Source organism: Aquarana catesbeiana, linkage group LG01 (genome assembly GCF_042186555.1).
Source record: "Aquarana catesbeiana isolate 2022-GZ linkage group LG01, ASM4218655v1, whole genome shotgun sequence".
In the NCBI taxonomy this organism is placed as follows: domain Eukaryota; kingdom Metazoa; phylum Chordata; class Amphibia; order Anura; family Ranidae; genus Aquarana; species Aquarana catesbeiana.
In genome coordinates, this window is record NC_133324.1 from 878,508,313 (window position 1) to 878,532,208 (window position 23,896).

The 23,896-nt window shown below is 44.8% G+C and overlaps 1 protein-coding gene across 4 annotated transcripts in view; it reads right to left on the minus strand.

The window, feature by feature from the left end:
• PPP2R2C (protein phosphatase 2 regulatory subunit Bgamma) overlaps window positions 1-23,896 on the minus strand; it is a 223,417-nt gene that overhangs the window by 132,991 nt on the left and 66,530 nt on the right. Inside the window, exon 2 of one of the 4 annotated variants that reach the window (XM_073610436.1) lies at window positions 5,190-5,315. The exons of the other annotated variants lie outside the window; for them this stretch is intronic. Within the exon in view, the coding sequence (XP_073466537.1) occupies window positions 5,190-5,199 (10 nt within the window). The 5' untranslated portion in view covers window positions 5,200-5,315. The remainder of the gene's footprint in view (window positions 1-5,189; window positions 5,316-23,896) is intronic. 4 annotated transcript variants of the gene reach the window in all.

The window sequence follows — 23,896 nt, forward strand, 5'->3', positions numbered from 1 at the left end:
CTATGTCCCAATGGAAAGAGTATTCTTTTCTTTCCCTGCTACAATAGAAGGTGAGGGCAAAATCTCTCCCCAATGGGGTTAATGACTAACAGAGGTTCCATTCCATTAGCGCTCTGTTCAAAACTAACAAAAACTGAGCAAGATGAAAGGCAAAAATAAACCATATCTTCTGGATGATCGTAAAGCTCCAGTTTTATTCCAGCTAAACCTTTTTTATTTTGGACAGAGTTGCGAAGGGGTTGGAACACGTGTAAAACGCAAGGCCCGCAGGCGGAATATGGTCTGCAAGGCCATTTCATGTGGCCCTCGCACCTCTCCTGCAGCTGCGGCACCCCCTCGTTTTGTCCCCCACCTTGTCTCATCAGTTGGCAGCAGAGAGGAGAAAAGAACTCCTCCGCCAGATCCTGTGCTTCTCTGTGCAACTGCAGAGAGGCTTGTCTCTGTACCCCCGTCTCAGCAGTTGGCAGCAGAGAGGAGGTCAGAACTCCTCCTACAGATCCTGCACCTCTCTGTACAGTCGCAGCTCCCCCTTGTCTCCGCTTCCTCTGGTCTCAGCATTGAGCAGACTCTGGCAGCTGACCCGAGCCCTCCTCTGCTCCTACTCCTGACCCTACACTTTCTGCTTGCCAGATCCACCCCAGCTTCTTCCTGGCAGCAGCACAAGGTAAGGTGGGGTGCACTGTGATGTAAAGGAGGATGGGGGATTCCTGACTTCTGATAGTGGGGTGGGGTCTTGGCATCTGATAAGGGGGAGCGGGGTGCTCTGGACGTCTAGTCTTACAGATACAACATTTCCATTTGACGCCCCTCTGTTAGAACCTCTGTTACAATTTTGCTGCTATTTCAGTAGTCATTAGGGACAATTCCCCTTACTTCCTTGATAACGAGGGATAAATTAAGCACCCACAGCTTTGTTGGGCCAGTAGTGATAATGAAGGACATTGATGCTAAGCCTATGCAATTAAGTTTTATCTGCATTCAAAGAGTACTTTACTTTGGTGATAGGTTCTCTTAAAAGGAAAAAAAAGAGGGGTCTTTAAAGCTAAACTCCATAACAGAAACACCAATGAATGCAGCTATGTATTTATTAAGAATAGACTTGTATTTTAAATTTCAGTTACTCTTTGGGGTCTATGTATAAAACATTCGCTGTGCAGATGCCTTTAAGCGGGAGTAAACTCCCATGGTTGGCATTTACCTATAGGTAAGCCTTTAATAAGACTCACCTATAGGTACAGTAAATATCTCCTAAACGTGCGCCGTTTAGGAGATATTTACTTGTGAATGGGCCATTAACTTCACCAGCGCATGCGCCCTGAAGAAACGTGCCGTTCCTTCAGAGTCCTGTACCACAAATAGCAGCTCCCACGTGCAATACGCAGGAGTGACGTCATCACGGAATAACCAATCGGGTGGCCGGAGGATGCAAACCTGGAAGCAAATAAGGGGAAAGATGAAAGCCCTGTCAGTGGTGACAGTGCGTCGCTTCGCAGTGGAGGGCTTCGTTTTAAGGTAAGTTTCACACAATGTGCTAGCATGCGATGCATACTAGCACATTATAACTTTACTTTGCAGGTTTATAAAAAGCATGGCGGTTTACTACCACTTTAAGCATTCACAGGGGCACCACGAGTGTTTGCAGTATTGTTTGTAATACAATTATCATCTATAAGCATCATCTCTATCTAATGGCCATAATGCGTTACTTTTTTTTAGTTATCTCAGGAAAATATTGTAATATGGCCATTATATAGATGAAGCTGACAATCATTGGTGATTATCATATTACAAACATTCGAGGGGACAGAGCATTAAATGATAGTGATAACTTCACTACTATAAATGTTTAGTGAAATAAATGTGTCATATTCATAATCCAAGGTTTAAAGCTTGGTTTACACACCTGCATTGTGGGAATGTGAGCGTTACTGCACGCTTCTTCCATCAGTGTGATGAAGTGCATTCATGCTGATTGGCACTCCAATGCACCTTACCAACTATGGTACGCTGCAGAGCAGTGGAAAGCATGCCAATTAACCACTTAAGCCCCGGACCATTTGGCTGCCCAAAGACCAGAGCACTTTTTGCGATTCGGCACTGCGTCGATTTAACTTACAATTGCGCGGTCGTGCGACGTGGCTCCCAAACAAAATCAACGTCCTTTTTTCCCCACAAATAGAGCTTTTTTTTGGTGGTATTTGATCACCTCTGCGGTTTTTATTTTTTGCGCTATAAGCTAAAAAATAGTGACAAGTTTGAAAAAAATGCATTATTTTTTACTTTTTGCTATAATAAATATCCCCAAAAAATATATAACAAAATTTTTTTTTCCCTCAGTTTAGACCGATACGTATTCTTCTACATATTTTTGGTAAAAAAACAATCGCAATAAGCTTTTATTGATTGGTTTGTACAAAAGTTATAGAGTCTACAAAATAAGGGATAGTTTTATGGCATTTTTATTAATATTTTTTTTTTTTTTACTAGTAATGGCAGCGATCAGCGATTTTTAACGTGACTGCGACATTATGGCGGACAGATCAGACACTTTTGGTGTGATTTTGTGACCATTCACATTTAAACAGCGATCAGTGCAATTGAAAATGCATTGATTACTGTGTAAATGTGAATGGCAGTGAAGGGGTTAACCACTAGGTGGCGCTGTAGGGGTTAAGTTTGTCCTAGGGAGTGATTCTAACTGTGGGGGGGAGGGGCCATGTGTGACACGACACTGATCACCGCTCCCGATTACAAGGAGCGGTCATCAGTGCCCTGTCATTAGGCAGAACGGGGAAATGCTTGTTTACATCAGCATTTCCCCGTTCTTCCTCTCCGTGAGACGATCGCTGGTATCCCCGCGGACATCGAGTCCACGGGACCCGTGATCACACTCATATAGGTTGCAGCGGCGTGCGCGCCCGCAAACCGCTTCTTAAAGGGCAACATACAGGTACGTTAATCTGCCTGTACGTGCCCTTCTGCCAGCGTATATCGGCGTGAGCCGGTCGGCAAGCGGTTAACTAACATGCTTTGTGGTATGTTGCCAGAAAAGGATCACATACTTTTCCTGGCCATTGAGGTGTGCTTTTTTGAGGTGTGCGTTTTGGATAGAGTGTAGATGCATTAGAACACCTGTCAGGTTTTTATTACTGCCTGTGCTTCCTTAAGGAGATTCACCCTCTCTTTTTATCCTATCATCGAAAGTGAAAGTTAAAAAAAAATCCCAAATTTTGGGTTGTCCCCAGGACAGGAATAGATGGAAAACCTTCCAATAAGGACACTAGTTTTGGTGACCCTGGTGACACGCTGGGCTTCTTTCACTGGAGCGATTTCCTCTCCCTTCCTGTTTTGGCTAAGGGACAGAAATTGAAGCTAAATCTCTCCAATGGCTTTCTACTTGTTAAAAAAAAAAAAAAATCTCCCCAATAAGGCAAAGATGGCAAAAAAAACTGAGAGGGGGTTTAACCCTCCCTTACTCTATCCAAAATGAGAAACTAAATTTGCCTATAGTTGTCTCACTTCTTATCCATACCCCTTTTGGCTAAGGTCAAGTGTAGTATCTGTTCTTCTCAGTGTCCAGTAGGGGTGCTATGCTGTCATTCTGGCTTGAACTGGGGCTGGGATGGCTAGCTATACATTACCTTTGCTGGTGTGATGGGGGTTCTGAAGGCTAGTACAGGAGTAATTCCCCTGGGAAAACTGGATGGGCCCAGTTCCCCCTGATTTGAGTGGATCTACCTGGTCTGGCCATGGGCTGGGAAGGCAGAGAGTCTGCGGTGTCTGTGCCCCCTGGGAGTGCCCTTAGTAACACCTGGGTGTGGGAGCCCACAGTGTGAACTGGCACATGGTCACAGACACTAAAACTTTTTCTGCACTGCACCTTTTATGGGTTGGGCCTTTTGGCTAAATCCGGAGAAGTTTGTCTTTTAGGCCTCGGGGCTTGGCTAGTGCACTTGCATGGCCACTTATTTATTTTAATGTATTTTTCCTCCACTGTTTGTCACTCTTTCGCTTTAGTGTGTGTTTTTTCTCACTAGAATGAAGGGTGTGAGTCCCCAGGCTTGCCTTGATGTCCAGGGGGAGGAGGTGTGGTCCTCAGGCTTCTTCCTCCTCTGACCTCGGGGGTGTCTCTATTCGTAAGATCCCTCAACCTAGCATTTGAAGGTTGGCTTCAGCTGATCTAGAAGAGCGGGCAGAGCAGTCGTACCCTATGTCCCTGTCAGGAGTCTTGCATTGCACCCTGGGGGATCAGGGAAAGGTCCTACCCCTTCGGGGTTTTTTCATTTCAGGTTTTTGCACCACCGCGGATTAAAAAAAAATAAAGTAAAAAACATCTTATCCATACCCATCGATCCTGCCAGTACAGTAGACTATAGGTCACCTCTTGAAAAAAGGTGACCATGCTTAAATGTGACTATGAAAATATCTACATTGTCACGCTTTTCTCCTTGACATAGCTACTTCTTTTCCTGGCAGCGTTGCATGGTCACTGCCAAGGAATAGGCAACTCACATATCACAACCGATTCTTCATTGCTGAGCGACAGCAGTAGTGGAATGTGCAAACAAGAGTGCTGGAAAATAACGTTCTGGGCACTCGTAATGTGTCATAGGATGTGATGTTTCCAGCACTACATGTTACTACTACCTACCGCCGCTTCAATTCACAGTATGATGCTGAAAGATAGCCGTCATATGACTATCAAGAAATCCTTTAAAAAAAAGGTAATTTTGTGTAATCATCTAACCTTAGCTCTCCATGCAGCAACATTTACAGTCACTGTCTCTTTGGCTTGACAACTGCTTTAAAAGCCTGCCATGGAAAAATGGTATTATTTACCCAAAAGTCCTCTCTACCTCTGAGAGTAGGTCATTGGCAAAAAATGTCCCATTTAATGAAGTCTCCTTAGCTGTACATTGTATTTCAAATTCCTTTTTGATGCAAACTGGTCCTAGAAAAATAAAATAAGGCCTAAACTTCCTCAAAGATGAAAAGAAACCAAAGTGAAAAGAAAGGTGATGTCATGCACATTTAGTCAAGACATGGATAACAGAGGAGTTAGAGAATATCATTAAATGTATGCATATGTAGCTAAACCAGACAGTAAGGCCCGGTTTCCTATAGATTACAGCGAAGGATGGATGAATACAAGATGGACTCCCCTCTTCGAGGTGTACCGTGCGACTCACCACAGCTCATATTTCAGCTCTTGGGAAGTGCAATGGGAAGCTGGGAGACGGTCTCTCAGGAAAGTCCACAGTGTAGGAAGAACATGTCTCAGTCTGGGAGTCTCAGAGGCCTCTCTCTGTTCTCTCCTAAATGAGAAAGATGGAAAGGGTCTTACCATCTTTTTCTGAGATAGGAGATAGGTCATGCAACTATAGTTCTATTAATATAAATTGTTAGGCATTGGTTAGCTTGTGATAGTCCAGCAGATATGGAACTACAGGATCCAGCATGTCCCAATAGAGCATGCCAGAACCTACAGTCCCACAAAAGTTGGAGCAGATTTTCTGAAGAGCATCTTCAATTTTGCAGCAAGCAATATGCTACAAAAGGACCAGGGTTCCTGTCTTTGTTCAACATATTTTGCAAAGGTGATGCTAAAGCGTTTGTTACCCCAATACTTCATATTCCAGATATGAGCCTGCTTTACCATGTACTTGTATGAGAAAGTATCCTGTTCTCTTTGTATTGCTTCCTTTATGTGACATCTCTGGTGTTCCTGCCAGTCCTCTTTCTTTCCTATGAAAAACTGACCACACTAAGCAGGAGAACACACTGTGGTCAGTTCTTTAGCTATGCTGGGAACTCAATGCACTCACCTTCAATGATCAGCTTTGTCCTGACACGCCCCCCGCTGCACAGCCATTCACTGGCAAGCTCAGTGTGCTGCTGCTTCTCCTCCCCCAGCTCTTTTGCAGCTGAGAACAGGAGGAATGTGATCACGTATAAAAATGGGAAAAACGGTGTACATAATATTTTTTTATATCTATACACAAATGTTTTGACTTTCATTTCTATTTTAAACGGAATGGGTTGTTTTAGAAGGTGATCGTTTACAATCACTTTAAAGTGCATGTAAACCCGATTCATGAAATTTGAGCTGGGCACACATATCTGCAGTGTTTTTTTATCTCTCTTCAAAGCACTATGTCCCGTGGCTTTCTCCTGCTCCGTTCTTCTGTTATCAGCCTGATAACTTCTGACAAGTTCTCTGACACATGTAATAAAACCAGCCTGAAATTTGTGTCAGGGAGGGTGCTATAAATAGATAAGCAAAAAGCTGCTTTAATCACAGGACAGCTCTGAAAGTATCTGCCTATGTGAAGGAGGGGGGGGGGGTGCCTTTCCTCCAATCAGCTGTCTCCCAGTGTAATCCAAGACTTCTCCCACAGTGCAGAATGAGGAAGTGAAAATTCTAACATGATATGCACTTTCTAAACAGTATATAAAGCTGAAGACAGCAGATATACATGTAAAACTTATGTAGGGAGATTTGTTTCATCCTTGTGTATCATGTTGCTGTCCACTTAACTGGGTATATGTGAGGGTTTACATCCACTTTAAGCTCTGCCAAAAGCCCACTTCATGTACTATCAAGTCCCACCTTCCCTTCTAGAAAAATGTCACCATGGAGGCTCTAAGGCATTTTGGTTGTAGTCATTTTCGCTGATGTTCTGAAATGCATTTGCGTCCTTGGCTTCATTTACCTGTCATTGGCATTTAAATGTTTATTCTCTTGGTCCAATGTTTTATTATAGCTCAATTCCATGTACAGATTTTTTTGCATAGCCACGGTGGTCCAGTTTGGACCAATGTAAGTATGCATATGCCATATCTGTGGGAACCCTGTGGAAGCAGAGAATCACTGTAGCAGACACAACTAGTGCAGTGATTACTGTTAACGTTTGTGTCCTGGTGATTGGACAAGTGGAGATCATGATGTCAGCTCCCTGCCTCTCCACCTCATCCAATCAGAGAATGCCTTGCATTCATTAGGAAAAATGCAAGGCACTCTGTGAATGACACCCCTGTAAGCAAGTAACCCCTGTGTTTACTATGCAGCAGGGTAGCTGCTCAGCAGTAGCAGTGAACACTAAAGTGATTTCCAGCTTCCACAGGGATCCCACAGGTATGGCAAATGCATACTTACATACTTACATACTTACATTGGTCCATGCTGGACCGATGTACAACGTATTTATGCAAATAAATCTATACCTGGAATTCAACTTGAACCCTTTTGCTGCCAGAGCCATTTTTGCATTTTCTGCACATTTTAGCCCCAAAGATGAGTTAACATTAGTTAAACATTATACATTTTGTGAAAACAGAGACTGTGGAGAATAAAATGGTGATAGGTGCAAATTTTTTATGTCACATGATAACAGCAGAACTGTTTATCAAATCCATATTTTTTTATAATAAAGCACATCAAAGTTATTTTAGGGCAGACAAACACAATAAATGATCCAAATTATTGTTAAAATATAAAAGATGAGGTTGTGGCGAGCAAAAAGATACCTTAAAATTGCACACGTGAAATGGTGACATATTCATAAGTAACACTTTAATAAATGTTCGTATTTACATGTACATTGGAGGGGGGGGGGGTGTGGCTTTACATTTATTTATTTTTTTATTATGTGTTACTATGTTTGTCACATAGGTTTGCTCCCCTGAAGCTAATCAAGAACAGGCAGCCAAAGAGTGACAACGCTGAACCTGGAAGTGACAAAATACTTGGTGCCTGAACATTCAGCTCAACAAAGTTAAAATACAAGTGTTAAAGTGGAGCTCCACCCAAAAGCGGAACTTTTAAGGACTCCTGACTCCCTGACATGCCATATTTGGCTCGAGCGATGCGGCCACCCGAAGTCACGGTTCTCTACCCTGCCTCTCCCCGGCATCACTAGTGTGGGCACCCTGCTGTGACAGCTTGTGGTTTCACAGGCGGTTGCGCACCGCACAAAAATGTGTCCTGAATGGCTGGGCAATCTTTTGGGACCTGTGACGTGAAAGTGGTAGCTGGGCACCTGTCAAAACTAGGTACCCACCCCCCCAAGAATAAAAAAATGAACACTTGGTGGGACTGTCCGGTGATTAGACCCCATTGGGAGGACATTAGGTCCTAGATTAAGGACATCATGGTCCTGGACATCCCTCTCACTCCGGTTCATTTCCTTCTGCACATTCCTCCCATGCCAGTTAGCCAATATAGACATACACAAAAAGACTTGCAGCTGTAATTGCAGTGAAAGGTGGTTCTACAAAGTACTGACTCAGGGGGGCTGAATACAAATGCACTTCACACCTTTCACATGTTTATTTGTAAAGAAATTTGAAAATCATTTATCATTTTCCTTTTACTGCACAATTATGTGTCACTTTATGATGGTCTATCACATAAAATCCCAATAAAATACATTTACGTTTTTTTTGTGACAAAATGTGGAAAATTTCAAGGGGTGTGAATACTTTTTCAAGGCACTGTAGATCTACCAACAACTATGTAGTGCAAGGGCCTGCCTGACTGGATTGTAACATGTATGTTGACCCTTAGTACTACATGAATTGAGCACAAGAAGGGGTAGACCTTCTTCACTTCGTTGAACATTGCTCTAAATAACAATGAATGAATTCTTTTTAATTTTTAAATTAGTGGATGGCTAAGATAAACTCGTCAGAAAAAAACATCAGCCATTCTCTCACTGCTCACTAGGTAACTTGTGATTCACAACAGAACTGAATCGTCATCCAACAGTCACACGTTTCAGGATAGGTTTGTATTTCATAAAAGCAGCAAGAATCTCCATGGCTCTCAAAAGACTCCATGGCTGGTGAATTCGTCCACTATTTTATTTCATAGCGCTATAGAAAGTGGAAACAAAGCTCCCCGGCTGGCACACAAACTGCTCAGTTCCTTTCTTTTGCTTTCCGCCAACTGCAGGATTCGTAATCTCCATAGTTTTTTGGCTTTGATGTGGCAGTGGGAGCTCAAAGATTCCATAGGATGACAACATGACGTTGTCATGGACACAACAGATTAGACTTAACTGCCACTCCTAAAGAGCCTACTAATTGTTGCAGATGACATGTCCTTTTCATAGAATCCAACCGCAGGAAGAATTCAATGAAAAATCAGGTATGATTATTGTTTCATGCATAAGAATATTTATATTTTTCTGTTTTGCATCCATCAAGCTATCATAAATGTGTGAACACATAAGAATGGGGCTGCCATTGCGAATTTCCCAAAGCAACAAGCTTAGTTTGAGTCATTCCAACATGGCAGTGGAGGTATTGTACAGTACAGACAGAAACCTATTTACTATCATCTCTAAATACAAATATATACAGAGTATGTAGTACCCCAATGGGACTTATTAGGCCATAAAATGACAAAAGTCATTCTGACCTTTGTTTCACTACCATAGGACCAGGAATCAGTATGCAGCAAATAAAGTGGGAAAACATCTTGTCCTCTATTTAGATCTGCAATCTCCATTTCCTGGTTTGCAATGTTACACGATGGTTGCGCTCTACTTTAAAGATTATCCAAGGCTTTTATAGTTCTGACAACAGCAGAGTTGGTGCTTTTGTTCATATAGAACCATAATGGTTAGATTTATACTTTAAAACAGAATTCATACTTGTCTGAATCGACAAAACATAAGGTTACTTTAAAATAACATATGGGAGCTTTAATGCCTTTTCCTTTACTTCCCAGCTATTCTCTTTAGCTATTCTCAAACAAACCTGTTGCTTTGCCCTACAACACACAATTGGCAACAACCATCCAAGTTCATCTTCTGACTTCTTTAGCTTCAGTAAACTAAAGTCTGATTGGCTGCTAAGGTTTGCTGCCCTCTCACCAGACCATTTGACTTCACCATGTGAAAAATGATGGTTGACAGCAAAGGCCAGATGATATTTTTATCTTCTAACTCATTCTATTCTTAAAGCATTTGTCATCATTTCCCGAACATGCTGCATGATCTCATTTTTTTTTTCTATCAGCGATTGAAAAAAACAAAAAAAAATATGTCTGAAACAAATCATATTGTATTATGAGCTAAGTACTGAACATTTTCATACACATCTGAGTCTGAAAGCACTTGATTTCCATTTATTCAGATCCTATTTCATACTCTGCCATTTAGAATAAGCTGAATTTACAGAGGTTTGAGTATGAAGACCATATTATCTTTCTTAAGGGGTAAGTTCACCTTTAGCAAAACAAATGCCTATGCAGGTAAGGGGTGCATGTAGATAAAAATAAACTGTGCAGCTTTGCCTAATGTTGGAAAAACTTACCTGTAAAATCCATTTCTTTGAGTACATCACGGGACACAGAGCAGTCATATACATGACTACCTGGGTTATGCGCCACCTATAGGTGAATGGACACTGGTAGAATAAACAAAAACAGGAAGTGATCCCCTATATAACCCCTCACATACAGGAAGTACTCCAGTTTTGTAGCAAGCAATGAACTCCCAAAAGTAGAGGGGAGGGACCTCTGTGTCCTGTGATGTACTCAAAGAAATGGATTTTACAGGTAAGTATGAAGAAAAAATTCAATTTTCTTTCTTGTACATCACGGGACACAGAGCAGTCATATACATTACTACCTGGGACGTCCCAGAGCAATAGACTTGAAGGGAGGGAGACACACTGTATGAAAACACCATCAGATTTATACAGCAGCCCGCAAGACACTACGACCAAAAGCCAAGTCCTCTGCTGCCTTAACATTCACCTGATAAAATCTTGTGAATGGATATACCGAAGACCAAGTGGCGGCCTTGCAAATCTGCGCCACTGGCGCCTGATGGCGAAATGCCCAGGAGGTTCCAACACTCCTAGTAGAATGAGCTCTAACCTCAAAGGGAGGAGCTTTACCTTTCAGGCCATAGGCCTGAGTGATTAACTGGCGAACCCAAAGTGAAATGGACGCCTTAGAAGCTGCTTAACAAAACAAAAAATGCATCAGAACTTCTGATGCTTGCAGTCCTTTCCAGGCAGACTCTGACCGCCCGCAACACATCCAAAAGGTGCAACTGCTTATCTTCTGGCGAGCCAGGCTGAGAGGAAGATACGATTCATCCCTGTATCGACACATGTTGGGGAGGGGACAGGATGAAGCAGGAGATAACTAAACTGTCTCAGAAAGTATAGACACACTATTTCAGCGTTTTTTTCGGCATTTTGTTTGGCTTTCTATAGAGTGGTGCACTGAAGCACCCAGCAAATGTGAGTACCCTGTCAGAGGGGTTATGGTTTATTAATAAAATTGTTTTATAAAATGGTATCACACTATCAAGTCCCTTTGGGATGGTTCACAAGCATGTTCTGACTGAACTTAATTGTGAGGTCACACGCTCTAAGGTGAGCGTACACACATAAGGGGGGAGCACCTGAGTGAACACAAGAACACGAGTTTTATCACCAGTACAAGCTGTGATTAATTTTGGAATGAACTGCAATATTTAATGATGGTACTATTTATTTGAAATTTTGACACATATTGTGTGTGCACTCAGCACTTTTGATCACTGGATCACTTTATATATATAAATAAATATTTATATTTTTTTTTTTGCATGTTTGGATGACTATATTTGATACATGAAGTGCTTTATTTTATTTTATATGAACTTTTTGGAGTTTGCATGAAAATACTTTATATATTTATTTACCAGCACCGAGACAATTTATACATTTCAACACATTTGTGGATTATAAGGTTTGTGATGCTGTGATCACATGCTCTACGGTAAAAAAAACTATGTTTGCACGTCATTGCATTTTTTATTTTGTGTCATTGCATCATCAAGGCACTCATGCTAACATCCAGATAGCGCAGCATTTCCTCTATAAATATTGCATTTGCACGGTCGTATAGGACGTGATCAGTGCTAGCAGCTGTCCTTATAGGAGGTGTTACATATTTACAGATTTTGAGTAGCTCGCAAGATTTCTTGGTTTTGAGAGAAAAAAAAAAAAAAAGAAGTTAGAACAATGTCCTGATTTAAATGGAAATTCATTGCAGCCCCACTGAGTCCATGAATGCAGCCTCACTGCCCATTAATGCAGCCTCATTGTGCCTGTGAATGCAGCCTCACTGTGCCCGCAGCCTCTCTGTGCCTGTGAACGCAGCCTCACTGTGCCCGTGAACGCAGCCCCACTGTGCCCGCAGTCTCTGTGCCTGTGAACGCAGCCTCACTGTGCCCGTGAACACAGCCTCTCTGTGCCTGTTGACGCAACCTCTCTGTGCCTGTGAACGCAGCCTCACTGTGCCCACAGCCTCTGTGCCTGTGAACGCAGGCTCTCTGTGCCTGTGAACGCAGCCTTACTGTGCCCATGAATGCAGCCTCACTGTGCCCGTGAATGCAGCCTCACTGTGCCCGCAGCCTCTCTGTGCCCGTGAACGCAGCCTCGCTGTGCCCATAGCCTTACTGTACCCGCAGCCTCTCTGTGCCTGTGAACGCAGCCTCACTGTGCCCACAGCCTCTGTGCCTGTGAACGCAGGCTCTCTGTGCCTGTGAACGCAGCCTTACTGTGCCCATGAATGCAGCCTCACTGTGCCCGTGAATGCAGCCTCACTGTGCCCGCAGCCTCTCTGTGCCCGTGAACGCAGCCTCGCTGTGCCCATAGCCTTACTGTACCCGCAGCCTCTCTGTGCCTGTGAACCCAGCCTCACTGTGCCCATAGCCTCACTGTACCCGCAGCCTCACTGTGCCTGTGAACGCAGCCTCACTGAGCCCCTGAACGCAGCCTCTCTGTGCCTGTGAACGCAGCCTCACTGAGCCTCTGAATGCAGCCTGTGCCTGTGAACGCAGTCTCACTGTGCCCGTGAACGCAGCCTCACTGTGCCCGCAGCCTCTGTGCCTGTGAACGCAGCCTCACTGTACCCGCAGCCTCACTGTGCCTGTGAACGCAGCCTCACTGAGCCCCTGAACGCAGCCTCTCTGTGCCTGTGAACGCAGCCTCACTGAGCCTCTGAATGCAGCCTGTGCCTGTGAATGCAGTCTCACTGTGCCCGTGAACGCAGCCTCACTGTGCCCGCAGCCTCTGTGCCTGTGAACGCAGCCTCACTGTGCCCGTGAACACAGCCTCTCTGTGCCTGTGGACGCAACCTCTCTGTGCCTGTGAACGCAGCCTCACTGTGCCTGCAGCCTCTGTGCCGGTGAATGCAGGCTCTCTGTGCCTGTGAATGCAGCCTCTTTGTGCCCGTGAACGCAGCCTCACTGTGCCCGTGAATGCAGCCTCACTGTGCCCGCAGCCTCTCTGTGCCCGTGAACGCAGCCTCACTGTGCCCATATCCTCACTGTACCCACAGCCTCTCTGTGCCTGTGAACGCAGCCTCACTGTGCTCATAGTAACAAGACACTGGTCACCACCCACACCCATAACTGGCCTTCACAGTAAGGAGCACATGGAGGGCATATACATACAAGAAAAAGACAATTCCATAGCTCAACTCACCAACCAGTCTGCTGACCAACCAAATTTACCTGTCTAACCGTATGTTAAAAGCAGGGGTTTAGTTAGCACACATTTGCAAACGCATGTGAAAGCTGCAAGGCCTCGTCAAGGCACCCTGTATTACTTGCAGTCCTAACACTAAATTTATAAGTGTCTCCACAGTGGAAGCACATGCATTGATGCACATCCATTCAATGCATGTGCTTCCACTGTGGAGACACTTATAAATTTAGTGTTAGGACTGCAAGTAATACAGGGTGCCTTGACGAGGCCTTGCAGCTTTCACATGCGTTTGCAAATGTGTGCTAACTAAACCCCTGCTTTTAACATACGGTTAGACAGGTAAATTTGGTTGGTCAGCAGACTGGTTGGTGAGTTGAGCTATGGAATTGTCTTTTTCTTCACTGTGCTCATAGCCTCACTGTACCCGCAGCCTCACTGAGCCTCTGAACGCAGCCTCTCTGTGCCCCATCAATGCAGCTCGACTGTGACCCATTAATGCATCTTTTCTGTGCCCCATCAATGTAGCTTTTTGGTGCCCCATTAATGCAGCTTTACTGTGCCCCATCATCAATACAGACTCACCTGGACTCCCCTGGATGGATCACACACACAGCGGGGATGTCCCGCTGTGTGTCACGGAGCTGGCTGGGTCTGTGTTCGGCGCACGGTGTAACAAGGTCCCGCCCCCCTAGACCGGCTCGTTTCATAGGCAGAACACTGATACTATCACATGAGCTGGTCTAGGGGGGTGAGACCTTGTTACACCGCGCGCTGGACACAGACCCAGCCAGCTCTGTGACACACAGCGGGACATCCCTGCTGTGTGTGTGATACACAAGACGAGAGAGAGAGAGAGAGAGAGAGAGAGAGAGAGAGAGAGAGAGAGAGAGAGGGAGGGGAGCGCTGCAGCCTCACCTCAGCTCAAAGGGGCGCCAGGGCAGTCCTGTCCTGCCGCTCTGTGTCTCTGGCTGACAGTTTCCTGGCTGATCGCTTCAGCCAGGAAACGGTCAGCCTGGTCCACCCCCACTCCTCACTCGCCCTGCATTAAATTCCACTCGCAAATTGCGAGCAGGTGAGTGGAATTTTTGAGGGCTGTAGTCCTAGCACCCTTGCTTCAATAGCCATGCCGTCAAATTCAGCGAGCGTAAATTCGGGTGGAATATAGGCCCCTGTGACAGTAGATCGAGCCGGAGCAGAAGCGTCCAAGGCTTGCCTACTGCCAATCTCACTACCTCCGGACACTAGGCCCTCCTGGTCCAGGCCGGAGCTACCAGAAATACTGATGTCATCTCCTCTTGGATCTTGCACAAAAGATGTGGCAGAAGAGGAATCGGGGGGATGCATAAATCAAAGAGAATTGAGTCCAGGGAACTACCAGAGCATCTATCCCAATTGCAGGTGGATCCCTTGCTCTGGATACAAATTGCTGAATCCTGCAGTTGAACCTGGATGCCAGCAGGTCTACATCCGGTGTACCCCACCGCTGAAAAATCTGCATAAACACCTGTGGGTGCAGAGACCACTCTTCTGGATGTATCTGTTGGTGGCTGAGATAGTCCACCTTCCAGTTCTATACCCCTGGAATGTGGACAGCAGAGAGCACTGGCACAAGCCTTTGTGCCCAAGATAACACATGACTGACCTCCATGTGGGTCAGACGACTCTTGGTGCCACCCTGATGGTTGACATAGGTCACAGCTGTGGCATTGTCGGTTTGCACCCTTACCGGGTGACCCTGTAACTTTGACCTCCAATAATTCAGCTTGAGGCGTATTGCCAGCAGCTCTAGGACACTGATGGGCAATCCCTGTTCCTTCAGAGTTCATTTCCCCTGAACTGTGGAACTTTGCATGACTGTGCCCCAGCCGGAAAAACTGGCATCTGTGGTCACTACCTTCCATGACAATATAAGAAAACCTTCCCTGTACCAGATTCTGGTCAACTAACCACCAGATGAGACTTCCATGAGCCTTGGGGGTTATGATCATGCAGAAATCCAAAGCCTACATCCTCCTGCTCCATGCAGACAGAATGTTCTGCTGCAATGCCCTGGAATGGAAAAACCATTCTTCCCAGAAGACTCATACTGAGTCGGACAGACAAGCGTCTCTTTCGGCTTACCTGCCGAACCTAATCCTTTAGGGCCTCGACCCTTCTTGGAGGCAAGAACACTCTTGCCTGGACTGTGTCCATAACAAGATCTAAGTATTCCAGACCTTGAACCAGTTTTAGGGCCGATTTCTCTGAATTTATGATCCATCCAAGATGTTCCAGGAATTGGACCGTAAAGGTTACGTTCCTTATTAAAACTTGCAGTGATTGATCCCTGAGTAGGAGATCGTCTAAGTAGCCTGCAATCAAGATCCCTCAAGATCTTAGAAGACCCAATACGGGTGCTAGGATCTTTGTAAAGACCCGGGGTGTGGTTGCAAGCTCAAAGGGCAGAGCCACAAACTGAAAATTTTGTTCCTCTATGACAAAACGCAAAAGCCTTTGATAAGGTTGAAAAATTGGCATGTGCAGGTATGCATCCCTGATATCTATGGATGACAGAAAATCTCCTTGGGAGAGAGATCACGACAGAGCGGACTGATTCCATCCGAAAGGGCCACACTGACAGATAAAGCTTCAGTGCTCTTAGATCCAGAATTGGTCTTATGTCGCCATTTGGCTTTGAAACTGAACAGATTTGAATAAAAAAACCTGCTCCCCTTTCGGGAACTGGGACCTCCGTGATCACCCCCTGCCGCCTTAAACAGTCCAGTGCTTGAGATAATAAGCCCTTTCTTGAAAGGCCTGTGGGAACGCTGGATCTCACAAATCTTTGAGGAGGGTATGAGTGTAATTCCAGCCTCTGCCCCTGAGACACTGTGGAGATGACCCACCTGTCCTGAATTAGCGTTCCCCACAATCCTGCAAACTGCAGCAACCTTCCCCCCTCCCGCAGGAGTGGGGGCGTCCCTTCACAAAGAAGGTTTGGTGCTGGTATTGGCGGACTTTTGGACCCACGACCTTTGGCAGCAGATCCCTGGTGTCGTCGGAACTGCCTAGGGCCTGAAAAGCCAGAGGAATTAGCACGTGGCACCTTAAAATAGGGCCGTGTAGCTACCTTTTTCACAGGAAGGGGGGAACTCTTTCCTCCAGATATCTTTTGGATGTACTTATCAAGATCATGCCCAAATAAACATTCTCCATGAAAAGGAAAACCAGCTAGCATCCTCTTACAAGGGACCAGCTTTTTAGCCATAAAATTCTGCGCATGTGTACAGACAATAGAGCCATGCGGGAGATCTGCTGCATGGAGTCTTTAAGGGCATCTATAGCAAAGCAAAGAGCCTGAGGCAGAGCTGCTGTATCTTGAACAGAATCCTCCGGTCTATTGGGCCGTCTAGCCTAATCTTTCAAGGCTTGACAGACCCCAATTGCTGCTACTGTGGGCTGAATATCGGAACCTGCCACGGGGAAGGATGCCTTTAACAAAGCTTACAGCTTCTTATCTGCAGGATCCTTAACCACTTGAGCCCCGGACCATTATGCTGCCTAAGGACCAGAGGTCTTTTTCCAATTTGGCACTGCGTCGCTTTAACTGCTAATTGCGCGGTCATGCAATGCTGTACCCAAACGAAATTTGCGTCCTTTTCTTTCCACAAATAGAGCTTTCTTTTGATGGTATTTGATCACCTCTGCAGTTTTTATTTTTTGCGCTATAAACGGAAAAAGACCGAAAATTTTGAAAAAAAATGATATTTTCTACTTTTTGTTATAAAAAAAATCCAATAAACTAAATTTTAGTCATACATTTAGGCCAAAATGTATTCGGCCACATGTCTTTGGTAAAAAAAATGTCAATAAGCATATATTTATTGGTTTGCGCAAAAGTTATAGCGTCTACAAACTAGGGTACATTTTCTGTAATTTACACAGCTTTTAGTTTATGACTGCCTATGTCATTTCTTGAGGTGCTAAAATGGCAGGGCAGTACAAACCCCCCCCAAATGACCCCATTTTGGAAAGTAGACACCCCAAGGAAATTGCTGAGAGACATGTTGAACCCATTGAATATTTATTTTTTTTGTCCCAAGTGATTGAATAATGACAAAAAAAAAAAGTTGTCACTAAATGATATATTGCTCACACAGGCCATGGGCCTATGTGGAATTGCACCCCAAAATACATTCAGCTGCTTCTCCTGAGTATGGGGATACCACATGTGTGGGACTTTTTGGGAGCTTAGCCGCGTACGGGGCCCCGAAAACCAAGCACCGCACTTCAGGATTTCTAAGGGTGTAAATTTTTGATTTCACTCTTCACTGCCTATCACAGTTTCGGAGGCCATGGAATGCCCAGGTGGCACAAAACCCCCCCAAATGACCCCATTTTGGAAAGTAGACACCCCAAGCTATTTGCTGAGAGGTATATTGAGTCCATGGAATATTTTATATTTTGACACAAGTTGCGGGAAAGTGACACTTTTTTTTTTTTTGCACAAAGTTGTCACTAAATGATATATTGCTCACACAGGCCATGGGCATATGTGGAATTGCACCCCAAAATACATTTAGCTGCTTCTCCTGAGTATGGGGATACCACATGTGTGGGACTTTTTGGGAGCCTAGCCGCGTACGGGGCCCCGAAAACCAAGCACTGCCTTCAGGATTTCTAAGGGTGAAAATTTTTGATTTCACTCTTCACTGCCTATCACAGTTTCGGAGGCCATGGAATGCCCAGGTGGCACAAAACCCCCCCAAATGACCCCATTTTGGAAAGTAGACACCCCAAGCTATTTGCTGAGAGGCATGGTGAGTATTTTGCAGCTCTCATTTGTTTTTGAAAATGAAGAAAGACAAGAAAAAACTTTTTTTTTTTTTCTTTTTTCAATTTTCAAAACTTTGTGACAAAAAGTGAGGTCTGCAAAATACTCACTATACCTCTCAGCAAATAGCTTTGGGTGTCTACTTTCAAAAATGGGGTCATTTGGGGGAGTTTTGTGCCACCTGGGCATTCCATGGCCTCCGAAACTGTGATAGGCAGTGAAGAGTGAAATCAAAAATTCACGCCCTTAGAAAGCCTGAAGGCGGTGCTTGGTTTTCGGGGTCCCGTACGCGGCTAGGCTCCCAAAAAGTCTCACACATGTGGTATCCCCGTACTCAGGAGAAGCAGCAGAATGTATTTTGGGGTGTAATTTCACATATTCCCATGGCATGTTTGAGCAATATATCATTTAGTGACAACTTTGTGCAAAAAAAAAAAAAAAAAAAAAAAAATTTGTCTCTTTCCCGCAACTTGTGTCGCAATATAAAATATTCCATGGACTCGACATGCCTCTCAGCAAATAGCTTGGGGTGTCTACTTTCCAAAATGGGGTCATTTGGGGGGGTTTTGAACTGTCCTGGCATTTTATGCACAACATTTAGAAGCTTATGTCACACATCACCCACTCTTCTAACCACTTGAAGACAAAGCCCTTTCTGACACTCATTGTTTACATGAAAAAGTTATTTTTTTTTTGCAAAAAAATTACTTTGAACCCCCAAACATTATATATTTTTTTAAAGCAAATGCCCTACAGATTAAAATGGTGGGTGTTTCATTTTTTTTTTTTCACACAGTATTTGCGCAGCGATTTTTCAAACGCATTTTTTGGGGAAAAAACACACTTTTTAAAATTTTAATGCACTAAAACACACTATATTGCCCAAATGTTTGATGAAATAAAAAAGATGATCTTAGGCCGAGTACATGGATACCAAACATGACATGCTTTAAAATTGCGCACAAACGTGCAGTGGCAACAAAATAATAACATTTTTAAAAGCCTTTAAAAGCCTTTACAGATTACCACTTTAGATTTACAGAGGAGGTCTACTGCAAAAATTACTGCCCTCGATCTGACCTTCGCGGCGATCCCTCACATGCATGGTGCAATTGCTGTTTACGTTTGACGACAGACCGCCGCTTGCGTTCGCCTTAGCGCGAGAGCAGGGGGCGACAGGGGTGCTTTTTTTTTTTTTTTTTTTCTTTATTATTTTTTTGCTTTTTTATCTTATTTTTAAACTGTTCCTTTCATTTTTTTTTTTTTTTTAATAATTTTTATTGTTATCTCGGGGAATGTAAATATCCCCTATGATAGCAATAGGTAGTGACAGGTACTCTTTTTTGAAAAAATTGGGGTCTATTAGACCCTAGATCTCTCCTCTGCCCTCAAAGCATCTGATGACACCAAGATCGGTGTGATAAAATGCTTCCCCAATTTCCCAATGGCGCTATTTACATCCGGCGAAATCTAAGTCATAAAATGCTCGTAGCTTCCGGTTTCTTAGGCCATAGAGATGTTTGGAGCCACTCTGGTCTCTGATCAGCTCTATGGTCAGCTGGCTGAATCACCGGCTGCATTCTCAGGTTCCCTGTTGAGACAGGAGAGCCAGAGAAAAACACGGAAGACGGTGTATGGGGGGGGCATTCCCTCCCACGGCTTGTAAAAGCAGTCTAGAGGCTAATTAGCCACTAGGATTGCTTTTACATGAAAGCCGACCGCTGGCTGAAAAGAATGATACCAAGATGATACCTAAACCTGCAGGCATCATTCTGGTATAACCATTCAAAGTCGTGAATGGCGTACCTGAAGACAAAAAAATGGTTAACAATAAAGCACAGTAAACGGTAAAGTATAAAAAAATTGCATACCTGAAAAGCAAACATGATAAAACATAATAACAATAAAACATTGCAGAATAGAATACAGTAAAAAAGAGCAGAACAAGAGAGAGAGAATAGAGAGAGAGAGAACAATAAAACGACAACTATTTTTTTTTATTTTATATATATATTTTTTTTTTTACACTTTTTTTGTAACTAACTTTTATAACGGTAACCGGTTCCAGGTTCGGGTCTCTCAAAATGCGATGGCATCTTGGGAGACCCTGTGAAAGTGTGCCTAGTCTGTGCAATGCTGTACCCTACGCTAATACTCAACTAATGAATGGTAGCGTCACCAAGTGTTACTGCAGTGCTGGTTTGACTACGACCGGGGTGTACTAGGCCGCTGGCGCTTGCCAGTTCAATAAAAAGCTACCAAAAAAACTGTTAGCGATCGCAGGGATCAGGCCTGACTCTGCGAACGCTGCAGTTATGCGTTAAGTGTTTTGTAAGTGACAGTGATCGATCGATACTGCACTTGGGTGGGCTGGGCCGGGCGGAGGGGCAAAATGCAGGTGCTAGCAGGTATCTGGGCTGATCCCGCTAACACTGCGTTTTTGGGAACCCTAAACTGCTGGGGACGCTAGTATAGATCTGATCGGATCAGATATTGATCCGTTCAGATACTATACCACTAAGGGAGGTGTACGGTGCGTGCGTGGGTGTTAGCGGTACTGGCGCTAACCTGACGCTGCCTGGGGCTGGTGCTTGCCAGTTCACCAAAATACTACCAAAAAAACTGTTAGCGATCGCAGGGATCAGGCCTGACTCTGCGAACGCTGCAGTTATGCATTTAGTGTTTTGTAAGTGTCAGTGATCGATCAATACTGCACTTGGGTGGGCTGGGCTGGGCCGGGCGGAGGGGCAAAATGCAGGTGCTAGCAGGTATCTGGGCTGATCCTGCTAACACTGCGTTTTTGGGAACCCTAAACTGCTGGGGACGCTAGTATAGATCTGATCGGATCAGATATTGATCCGATCAGATACTATACCACCAAGGGAGCTGTACGGTGCGTGCGTGGGTGTTAGCGCTACTGGCGCTAACCTGACGCTGCCTGGGGCTGGTGCTTGCCAGTTCACCAAAATGCTACCAAAAAAACTGTTAGCGATCGCAGGGATCAGGCCTGACACTGCGAACGCTGCAGTTATGCGTTTAGTGTTTTGTAAGTGACAGTGATCGATCGATACTGCACTTGGGCTGGGCCGGGCGGAGGGGCAAAACGCAGGTGCTAGCAGGTATCTGGGCTGATCCCGCTAACACTGCGTCTTTGGGAACCCTAAACTGCTGGGGACGCTAGTATAGATCTGATCGGATCAGATATTGATCCGATCAGATACTATACCACTAAGGGAGGCGTATGCTGCGTGCGTGGGTGTTAGCGGTACTGGCGCTAATCTGACGCTGCCTGGGGCGACACATATCACCGCCGGGCGATCAGGGGGCTAAACCTTTATTCGGTAATAAACGGCGGGTGCCCTGACACTATAAAAAATAAACAAACTAACCAGCGTCACCCGTAACAGTTATACGGTGATCAGTGGTGAAAGGGTTAACTAGGGGGCCATCAAGGGGTTAAAACATTTATTCGGTAGTGTATGGGGGTCCCTGTTGCTATAAAACGCTGACGGCGAACCTAAATATTAGGTCCCTAACTAGCGTCACCAGCGACACTAATACAGCGATCAGAAAAATGATCGCTTAGCGACACTGGTGACAGGGGGTGATCAAGGGGTTAAAACTTTATTAGGGGGGGTTAGGGGGGTATCCTAGACCTACAGGGGGGTAATACTAACTGTCCCAACACTGTAACTGTCACAAACTGACACCAATGCAGTAATCAAAAAAAAAAAAAAACTGCTGGTGTCAGTTTGTGACGGGGGGGGGGGGGGGTGATTGGGGGGGGATAGTGTTGGTGCACTCACATACCTGCGGACCCCCCACCCGCGGAAGGCAAATCACGTATATGTACGTGATTTTGCCTGTCCGTGCCACCTTGCCGACGTAAATCGGCGTGAGGCGGTCGTCAAGTGGTTAAAGACCTGTGTATTATCCACTGGACAAGTTAAGGTCTTGCTCAGGGAGGAAACCTGCTGCATCCACAACCGGTATGCTCCACTTCTTACTAAAGCTTTCCTCCATAGGATATAACAGAGAAAATCTCCTCAGAGACACAAATATCCTGTCTGGGTGCTCCCAGTCGGAATATACCACCTGCTTCAAGAGTGGGTGAAAAGGAAATAGCTGTGTACCCTGCTGTGGTTCCAAGGAACCCAGAGTGGAACAAGGTGTTTCAGGGACCTCTACTGGAGGTAACTTAAAAGCTGTATGGACCATCTGTACAGAGAATGGAGGAGAAGCTTTTGTGATTGAGAGGCTGATATAATCTGAGCCTCTTCAGGCTCTGAATCACTTGAGGGAGATTCCTCTGCCTGGATATCAAATGCCTGACCGGTCATTACCTCTTCTACCTCGTCAATCCAGTCTTGCTCCAATATAGGAGGAATAGGGGAGGGGGACCTGTCTCGCTTCCTGCCACTTTGTGTGACAGAAGCGATCATTCCAGCAATTTTGCCCTCTAAACCAGCCAAAGCTAATGCCGTGTCCTATTTAGTTATAAACTCTGAGGTAGTACTACTGGTAGTAGCAATGCCGGATAGACACAGCATTGTGGCTACTACCGGTGACATCCAGGCTTTCAGGAGAGACTATTGCAGCAGAGTTCCATGTAGCCTCTACAGGGGCCACTGATGGAACACATGTGCCCTTTTGCTGCAGCACTCCCCCCAGAACGCTTCTTTAGAAGACATAGCTTGTTGAAGCAATGGTAATTGGCTTTGTGACACAATACACAAGTTCCTCAGTACCACAATTCCCCCTTGGAAGAATCTTATACAATGAACTGTTCTTCCAGCTACTACAAGATAATTAGGCTGTGTCACCCATAGGACTCACATGTCACCCAGGACAGACTGCTCTGTGTTCCCTCCGCCGGCCAGCAACATTGTTGCAGGGGAAAATAAATAATTGGACCCTGGTTTTTCACAGGGCCACTTACCACCTCTAGTGGGCTAAAAAAAAAAAAAAAAAAAGCACTGCAAGCAAAAAGTTCTTTTTTTTTTTTCAAAAGATTTCCACGGTTTGTGCAGCTCTGGGATGAAAAACACAGAGCAGCAAACCCGTGCCCTCTAGTTGGCAAAACAAGCATGATAGGAAATGTTTATTTATTTTTTTAAACATGTCAGCCTAAACATACATTGTTGCAGGGGAACATATAATAATTGGACTCTGGTTTTTCACAGGGCCACTTACCACTCCCACCGCAGGACAATAGCTTAAGCCAGAGGTCCAGCCTTCACCCATCGCGGGTTCTGTCACACGAACCTTCAAGGACTGGGTACCCTTTTAGCATGAGGGTCCACTCCCTTGCACCTGTACAGCCCCCTGCAGGAATGCCTTAGTGCTGTGGTGTCCAGGATTCCATTATGCAGGGTCCAGCACCCGAAGGTTGCATTACAGGCAAAACCTCTTTGTTGATCCTTTCATTTTCTTTATGAGGTTCAGCTACCATTTATCTTAGCATAGTAGCTTTTTGAAATGGATCCGATCTAGAAATGCTGTTCCTGGATTCTTAAAAACCTGTGTGGAATTACAGCATGGAAGCTAATAGAGAGCTCAAAAGTGACCATCCACCTTTTTTAGACA